At 35.9% G+C, this 10,000-nt stretch overlaps 2 protein-coding genes across 3 annotated transcripts in view; one reads left to right on the plus strand and one right to left on the minus strand.

Moving 5' to 3' along the window:
• Positions 1-10,000, plus strand: part of LOC144966558 (UPF0415 protein C7orf25 homolog) — a 209,039-nt gene that overhangs the window by 14,572 nt on the left and 184,467 nt on the right. The window lies entirely within an intron of this gene.
• Positions 1-10,000, minus strand: part of LOC144966557 (uncharacterized) — an 86,468-nt gene that overhangs the window by 724 nt on the left and 75,744 nt on the right. For both annotated transcript variants that reach the window (XM_078903220.1, XM_078903221.1), the window contains one exon: positions 1-9,461. This exon is cut by the window's left edge and continues 724 nt beyond it. In XM_078903220.1, the coding sequence (XP_078759346.1) occupies positions 8,493-9,461 (969 nt within the window). In that variant the 3' untranslated portion in view covers positions 1-8,492. The remainder of the gene's footprint in view (positions 9,462-10,000) is intronic.

Raw genomic sequence — 10,000 nt, forward strand, 5'->3', positions numbered from 1 at the left:
TTTTATTGAAAAGACCTTAAAATTCGTCGTAAAGTCTAGTGAAAACGCGCACTTTGTGACGTTTTGGCGCTCGATGACAAAAGTATAAAAAACAAACATTCTCACCCATTAAGAGCATCTTGATTAGTTTTTGATCGTAGAGATATTTTTGTTTTAATGTTTTCCATTATTATTTACCAAAAATCTAGCTTTTAATTATTTTAAAACAATTTTTTGTCTTCTGACCGCAGACAAAAACCCCAATAAAAATTGTCCTTTTTTGCCCGTGCAACAAAACTATGAGTCATTAGGACGACCTATCCTTTACTAAGTATGTACTAGGATGTCTTAGCGCCTGTAAACGAAAAAACAACAAGAGACTAAAAAAAATATTTAAAGCAGTTAAAGAGGTTTCTTTCAACCAGTGTGTACAGTACAATAATGCTAAATCGAAATGCGGTTTTGACATCTGTCACCGCCTCTCCCTTCGAGATAACGACAGCTCCATCTACCGACAATGGCATCATGTATTGTCTAAAAAATAACTGAGAGAATGAGTTTTGTCTTTTGAACGATGTCAACAAACTACAATTTTATTTTGTGCAATCGATATTCGTTGAAAAGGTAAGGAACAATCTTTTTCATCTATTATAAATGTCTTATATCATCGTGATGTTATTTTACTTTATGCGCATGCTAGTGCGATAAGTATCGCGCAATGTATGACAAAAGAATTGAGTTGTGAAAAAAAGAATTGGGTCAGATCAAAGCTGAGTCACAGTAATATCATTCTACACACACAATAAGCCTCCAGGATGCAATAGATAGAGTAAGATTATGGCCCATGCTTGGATCTGAACATATTTTTCTATCTTAATATAATATAAGTTGCATGTGTTATGTCAGTACTAAATTTAGACCCTTTTAGATTCGATTCGATATAGATTAGCCTGTCGATGATTGATGATAGAATAACGGTGTTTATCAATACTGCTGCCCGAGAAAAAAAAGATAACTAATTTATTATTAACTCAGTTGATCAAAAAAAAGAACATCTCCACACATAATTCTGCAAACACACGCTAATATTCACACACATTGTTTTACCTGTTGCTTATTCATGTTTTTTTTTTAAACAGTGTATTGACTTGTTTGTTATATTTCTACTTGCCAGCCTCACAGTCCTTTGTTTCCTTAAAATTAATAAGCATCATGCCTGGGGACCTCGTCAAATTGGAATGCGAGTTTGATTTGTTGAATAGTCAAGATTGCAAGGACTAAAATTCCATTTTAACAGGTATTTGGAAGTATGTGTTCGTTGTGTGTGTGTTGTTGTTTTGTTATTTTTTGTTTTGCAGAGAATCTTACCACTGAGCTATCCAAGCCCCGTCAACTAATATGTGTTTAACCTTTCTCACGCAAACACACACACAAATACACACTCACACGCATACACACACACACACACACTCGCACGCACACAAACTTGTTCATTCTGTCAGCTCTCAAGCTACCCTATATCGCCTTAAGATGGTAACATTTTCTGTAACTTGGTAATTCACACTTTGTAGGAAATAACTTTAAATATTGTCTCTTGAGTATGTCATGGGGTTTTGTTTTATTTTTCTTTCCTTCCTAGAATGCGCTAATATGGCAGGAGGAAAGAAGCGGCAGACATCCATTGTCGACTGTCAAAATCTGAACAAAGTTCCAAGACTCGATCAAGCTTCCCCTGAAATTGACTGGTCGAAGTGCCTGTTTTGTCAAGAAACCATTGAAAATTCTCTTCTCACAAACCCTAAAAAGCAACCAAGTTAAATTGTATTGAAGACACGCATGTTGCCATTTCGGAGGATATCAAACTTTTTCATGACTCAGGTAGATTGCCAATTGCATTGAAATGCAGTATTAACCAACCTGTGAAATGTCTTGCTAATTTTTTGAGAGACAATGATGGACTTTACCACAAGAATTGCAGACACAGGTTTCATAAATCAAAACTCAAAAGGCTTGCAAAGAAGATAAATCAATGTAATAGTGAAGCCGGTGCAAGTCCTGATACAAGAGACACATTAAACACATCACATGTAAGCAAACACTGCTTGTTTTGTAAGGGTTGTGAAGGGGAATTGACTGAGGTCCGGACTCTTGCTCTTTCACAAAAAGTCTACGAGGAAGCTGTCCTTCTTTCAGATACATGTATTCTTAGAGTATTTGCGGAGGGTGGTCTTATTGCGGTGGAAGCAAAGTATCATAAGCCTTGCCTTATACTGTTCCACAGAAGAGCAGACGATTTTAGATGTAAAAATACTTCAGACAACAAATACAAAACACACATTGCAGAATGCACACAGGATATTGTCAATTTTATTGATCAACAACAAGCTCGCACAGACACAAGTGTTGTGTTTAAGCTGAATGCTCTCTACAATTTACTTTTGTCAAAATTAAATGCCATAAATTGGTCGGATGTATATGTACATAAAACTAGATTCAAAGAAAATTTACTATCGAGAGTTCCTTCTTAAATGGAATACAGGGATGGGCGGGAAGTCTTGCTTACTTTCAAAGAGGGGAATATTATTTCACAAGCAGCTATTGCCGATTTAGATTCAAATGATGATCTTGCAATACAAAAAGCAGTTGATATTAAAAGAGCAGAAATAAGAAATCATACATTCATAATATCACCCCTCAATATAGATCATGATAGCATTGTCAATAGTGTACCACAACAAATTAGTGAAAATTGTGAATGGCATTTTTTAGAAATGGAAGCGAGTGTCACTTCAATTCTGGGGTTACACGAACAGTTGTGGTTATCATTCTGATATCACAGTTTGCTGCATTGGGAATGGAAAAGTTGTTTGTCAACTACGGTACAGGAAAACATAGAAGTCTGATACCTATCCACTCAATTGTTGAACCCCTGGGTCCTGAAAAATCTCTGGCTATATCCTTCTTCCATGCCTTTACGGGGTGTGACAGTGTCAGCTCATTTGCAGGGAAGGGAAAGAAAATAGCATGTTCAGTTTGGGCCGCATTTGATGATGTTACAGACTTATTTAAAGCTCTTGCTAATCAACCTTCTAAGGAACATATAGCCAGCCATTTCAACATCATCCAGAGATTTGTCTGTTTGTTGTTTGACAGAGCAACCAACTTATCTGCTGTCAATGAATGCCGGCGTGAACTTTTTACAAAAAAGTCACGCCTTCCAGACAATATGCCACCAACTCGTGAAGCTCTCAAACAGTATTTAAATCGAGCAGTTTACTAAGCTGGTTATGTATGGAAACGCTCTCTTGCTAAAGACCCTAGTCTTCCTTCCAAATCAGATTTTGGTTGGAAAGAAGATGGGATGCCAAAGTGGTCCACTTTGACTGACCTTACACATGCCTCACAAAATCTGATTAAATGTAACTGTTCATCAAAGGGATGCTCCAAAAGTGGAATTGTGTTAAGGCATCTCTTCCATGTACTCTGTTATGTGCCTGCAATGGTCAATGTTCTAGAGACAATGATTGACTTTAAACACGTTTTTCAATTGTATGTTTTCAACAAACTATGGAATTAAAAAGGGATGTAAATCTATAATAATGCTGCTGTTAAATATGTACACAGAAAAAATGTTTTAAATGGTTCAATTCTTCATTGAATAAATGTGTATTGTACAATATATATAAATTTAAACGTGTTATTTGCTATATGATAGAAATACATTGTACTCTTATGTTTGAGAGTGATTGTACGTGTGTGTCGGGTGGAGAAGGGGTACTTGCTTTGGCAGTTGAATTGTCTATTATTGTTTGTTTTTTTAAAATCAAATTAATATTGCTTGTTTTAGAGGATGTGAAGATTAAAAATGTTTTTGAAATGCATGGCATTTCAAATATATGTCAGATTCTAAACTATTTAAACAGTTTCCAGGAAGGAGATATATATTTTTTTTACTTTCCTGAAAAATCCCATTTGAATTTCCTATTTTCTTATATATTTCAATAAAATTCAAATGGAAAAATAATTTGTGAGTCCAGAGTACGCAACAGAATAACAAAATATCCACATTGTTATAAAATATTTATAAATCTGTAAATTTTTGAGGAAAAAATTATTTAAAAAAAAAAATGCATTTTGTCACCTTTAAAGGGCAATAACTCTTGGTTCCAGCTATTTTTCAACTTGGAGCCACCTATTTTCGAAATCCTCATAAAATTCTGCATTTTGTGTGAAAATTTCATGCTGGTTACACGATTTGCACAATTTTTCCATTAAGGGAACGGACTATCATACGAGTTATATGTAATAAGAGAAGGAATGTGGATGATCAATGGTGTGCTATTGCAATGAAATGGTAATCCGTAGAGTAGAGGGATCCGAGGTCAAGCCCTTGTCTTAGCACATGAGAAAACTGTCTGTAAAATATTTTCAACATATCTACATTATTTTCAATCTCGAGAAACTTAGAGACCCTCCTTGTGACAAATAATATCATCTTAAAGGAGAAAATAAACAAGAAGCACGTATTGTGCGTCGTACGATGTGGTAAATGTACGGTAGCTACTTAGAGAATGAATAGTGTAAAGCGCCAAGAACATGGTTATTTTTTTTTAAACAGTGAATAATCCACATTATTTATTATTTATCGCCCTTAAATATTCAAATTATTCATTTTCAGGAATAAACACAATGTCACGATAGTTTGATTCAACTTGTTAATACACATAGCTCAAAAATCTTTTTATTTGTTGCGAGGTTCTTGTATACTTGCATGCATGCTTTTTACTTTCAGAATCTGGAAGCTTTTGGGTCATTCGGCGCTATGATGCCAAAATATATACCAAGGGCGTGGTAACGAAGTAGATATATCATGGTCCCCAAGTGACAGAATCTGTATGATTTTGTAATAGAGCTATTTCACAAAAAATGATCACCAATAGATATATTATAAAATATTAAGTAATAATTAACCCAGAAGAATTTAATGCTTTGGCGATAAAACCAAATCAAATGAGTGATGCCTGAGGCTACTGAAACACTGTGGAGATTTCGGTGGTCAAACTTTATTCTTTATAAGTCGAATCTATCTAAAGCCAAAAATGTGAGACTGCTTCTTAATGTTTTCTCGTCAGGACTGAGAAATACATTGTATGTGGTGAAGCCCCTGTGGTACACTTTTAATAATTGGTAAAATATGGACAGTATATTCGTGTAATACATTATACAATAATCTGTTCTGATTGCTATTTTTTTTTGCACATTTAACCAATGAAATTTTCTTTATGTTATAGTTTACGTTGTTGCATTTTGACGACCATTGAGTCTTGGGCATCCGGAACACCCTAATAAAAAGCATTTTTCTGAATACATCAAGCTCATCACACACAGTTCTTATTTCTCCAGCAGCCAGATTAATCCTGTTCCAGTTCATATTGCAGACGTTTACTGGTAGATCTTGATTTGTTCTGGTGTTCTCGTTCTCACAGTATCCATCGTTGTCTATTGCCAAATGTTCATTCACTCATGACGCCTGTGGGGTAATTTTATACAAAACGCCTTGTAGACGGACATTAGTTTAGAATAAGAGTTTTCTTTTACTAGCATCGATGTTGCCCAGTGCCATTTGGGTTCTATCTGTTGACGCCAGAACTCAAGCAACTTAACCTTGAAATCCGCGTGGGACTTTGGCGAATACACCAGATTAAATCATCTATGTTAGCAAATCATCTGTATTCAATGGTCAGGAGTTCAATGAACAGGAGTTGTGATTTCAACGTTCAGATCATCGAAATATTATTAGAACCTTAGCGGAAGCCTATAGGTAAAATGAGCAAAATACATCACAAAACGTTATAGAATCTTCTAAACTGCTATTATATTATAATATCTAGGAGCTTTTTAAAAGTTTATATACACATTTCATACTAACACACTGAATTTTATGTAATTGCTGCCACTGTTCGATGTAAATATCGCTCTTTCGCTCTCTTCCTCTCACACTCCCTACCCCATTCCTCTCTTCCTCTCTTCTCCTCTCTCCCCCATATCCTTATTCTCTCTCCCTCCCTCTCCCTCTCTCTCTCTCTCTCTCTCTCTCTCTCTCTCTCTCTCTCTCTCTCTCTCCCTCTCTCTCTCTCTCTCTCTCTCTCTCTCTCTCTCTCTCTCTCTCTCTCTCTCTCTCTCTCTCTCTCAATTTTGCTTTCTCCGATTTCCAAACTTTCCACCACTTAGAATTCGATGACCTACTTTTTAAAATACTAAAATTATGTTTATCTCAAATAGCGTTATAGTGTACGACCTGTACTCATTTTACAGTCAAACAATGTGAGATAAACTCACACATTGTTAGCAGCTTCGTTGATCGAAAACACTTCCTTTCATACGGTAAAACCTTTTAAGGTCATCAATTCTACTTTTTTATTGCAACCGTGCTACAGGACATTAGACCATTCATTGGAAAAGTCGATTCCATTTTAGGTCTTTTTAAAGAGCAACACGAAGGACCGAGATCAGATAAAAGACATAGATTGTGTGTGCTCCAAAACATAGACGAGAATTCAGAAGCATATCCTTTTTAAAACTCCTCTTCTTTTTGATTTGTGTTAATCATAATACCTACTTCCTCTTTTTCCAAATTGATGCGTCCGATAAAAGGGATAGATATATTATCTGACCGATTGTTGACTTAGTTCAGAAAGGGATATCTGACTCAGACCCAGAAGTAAACTGCTTTTGTCTCAGAAATGAGTAATACATTACAGCAGGTATCTCATGACATATTCTACTTTTACGTTAGTCATTACATTTTCCTTTTGCAAATCATCAATTTATGGATAAAGCTAAACTACTCGTACTAACTAATTTGGAAGAAATCAATGACGTGTGTGTCAATTTGAAAATATACAATATAAAGTTATATATTTTTCCCTTTGAAATATATGTAATCACCAGTCCCTTCAAATCATAAAACGTTTAAATATAAATTACAATGTAAGTTTAAAATGTTACAATTTTTTTTTACCAGAATTCTATAACAAGTATTGATATTTTAACAAATGCATGCATTTTATAAATATTATACATGTTTACACAAACGTAAAAATCGACTCATTTGTAATAATTTTTATTTGGCTGCTACCGCCGACGTATACATATATGTATATATGCAAATAAGTGCTCGTCGTCTGAAACCGTAATAGTCGTTTTCTTAAAAAGAAATATTCAACATTGATATTGTTTATTTTGGCGTATTGCGAAAAAAACCATGCATTCCATTGATGCGCATTAATATTTGTCAATGTTTGTTTTCCTTTAAAAACTAAAATAAATCTAATAGATAAAGCGACATTTCATCAAGTTTCATCCTTTTTTTTTATTTTCTTTGTGTTTTTCCTTATAGGAGAGTTCTTTTATACTATGCTTTCTGACCGAAATCGGGAACTTGTTGACCTCGAGCTAAGGTCTCCCTGTAAACTCGACGTTTCGCTGTCGTGTCAATATAATTCCCGATATCGTAAAAAAAATGATAGAAATGTTGCTTTAATTCATTGTCTTTTCATGAATATAATGTAATCTTCGATTGTATTTATTGCGGACGTAAGAATCACAATAATCGTTTCATATTTATACAGCATACATACGGATAAATCTGGTATTATAAAATACATATTGGTTTTGGTTTAAGTAACATGTTTTTTGTTGTTTTTTTTTGCCAACTCTAAAATCATATGAACCCCAGCCACCAGAACTTTATCTATCCAGAGAATATTATAATCAAGCTCCATTCACATAGAATGTTTAGGTTGATATCTGTTCTCTTTTTAATGCTGTTTTTAGCGATTTGTTACTGCATTGATATAAACGCGCTTTTTTATGCAGTGTAATAACAAGTACACACTAAAGGGTGAATAATCAGTGTAGAGAACTGCTTGGTAATTGGTTTTCAGATTATTGACGTCCAAATGTTGTGATTGTCGTTGAGGAAAAACAAACCCGTGAGTCGATAATAACACCATACGCTATGCTATTAATAGCATTATTTGCTGATCAATAATGTTTGCACAAAACGCGTCCGGGTCATTTTGTATTGTGAAAGCTAATTAGAATGTTCGTCTTTCTATAATATCCAAATTAGAACACGTAAAGTAAAATGGTCCTTGGAGTAGATTTTTATATGAGAATAATGTCTAATGTAAATTCAATGCTATGCCCATTGAGTTCGATGACTGAATATTTACAAATCAATCAGAGAGATGACGGTGTCCTTTTATTCCATATTTTCAGAAGAACTGGCACAACATTGGTTTTCTTTGGTCGTACCCGTTATATTTTTTGTTTTTATTGTACATAGATGACGGTTCCAGAGAACGATCAGCCAACAGAGTTTTTGGTTTTAACAAGGAATGGAATGGAATTTGATGTGGTTATTACTTTGAAAAAGATGAGGAGATGGCTGTGGTGGCGGTAATGATAACGATGTTGAAGACTGAAAACATTGACTACGATAACTGTAGCTATACTCTCGTATCGCCATCAATACTCATATGAAAAGTCCTTCCAATGGTTTTAAGGTTAGGCTTCCTGCCAGTCCTTAAGCTGCCTCCATTACTACCGTTTGTGGTATTGTTATTGTTGTTGATAACGATCGTGTCGTCCTTGCTGCCTTCAAGCGTCACCTTAGAAATCACAACAGGTTCCGATGATGATGTGCCAGATTCTATGCGGTACAAGAGCCTCGGGCCGTCTCTGAAGCCGGTCGGTTTATGGGTACAGCCGGCGCAAGCTCCACCGAGCGGTTTGTTGAAACCAGTGCACGATGATGTTGGTAAACTCGAGTGATGGGGTCCCTTGGGTGAGGATGACAAGCTTTTCTCTGGAGTGGAAGATGGGAAATCTGAAGTGCTTGAAGTGCGAGGTGACGTTCCAGGCTCTGACTGGATTGAATGGAAATTATTATGGAGATGGGCAAGCCGCATTTGCCGACTTCTCTGTTGTTGTTTTCGATCCTGCAAAGACATGGCACGACCGCATTTGGCTAGCGGCATGCGCTGCGTTCCAGGTTTTATGTACCCGTTGTGCATTCTGTTCCCATTCCAAAGTCTCTCCGCTAAACTTTGTGGGGAATTCAGACTTTGTTTCGGCGAGTCTTTGCTAGTGTCCGTCAAACTGACTTCACTCGTTGGAAGGTACATGTCATCCTTCTCGTGGCATTGTGTTGTCGTGTCCGACATTTCGTACCTGTCGTCTGCAGGAAAGTGGGACGACATGGAGTCGTATTTGCTGGATTCTGCAGCTGCAGTGCGTTGTTGGCGAATGAGTGTTGGACACCGCGACATGAGCACGATAAGGACGATGATGGAGAGTGCAAGCACAGCTCCGATGCTGGACCCGATGGAGACGGGAATGTGCCAGCTGGTGGTGGCTGCGTCTACACATTTATCCATGGGCTTGATCGTGTCATTTCGGTACATTGACACACATACCTGGAACATTGAAATAAGAAAATACGTTATACTGGGTAGGAAAAAATTCTTCAAAGCTATTTGGACCATCGGGCTAGTATTGTTCCAAGTTGATGGGTCATTAATCAAACAGATTACCCTTTGGACTGGCCGTTAGACTATCTATTGCAAAGCATTTGTGCCTCATCTAAGCAGACTTGGCTATTTAACTACTGGCAGTGGACAGGAGGGGTAGAAAATAATACGGGGCGTTGAGTCAAGTGATATCTATCTATCTATCTATCTATCTATCTATCTATCTATCTATCCATCTATCTATCTATCTATTTATATATCTATCTATCTATCTATTTGTCTTTATTTATCTATCTATCTGTCTGTCTGTCTGTCTATTTTTAAAATCTATGTACGTATCTTTCTTTCTATCCATCTATGTATCTATCTTCCGTCAACCGATCTATCTATCAATCTTTTTATCCTCCTTGCGGTCTCATTATATATATATATATATATATATATATATATATATATATATATATATATATATATATATATATATT

The sequence above is a fragment of the Berghia stephanieae genome, chromosome 2 (genome assembly GCF_034508935.2).
Source record: "Berghia stephanieae isolate SIO BIC M18660-M18661 chromosome 2, UCSD_Bste_1.3, whole genome shotgun sequence".
NCBI classification, from domain to species: Eukaryota; Metazoa; Mollusca; class Gastropoda; order Nudibranchia; family Aeolidiidae; genus Berghia; species Berghia stephanieae.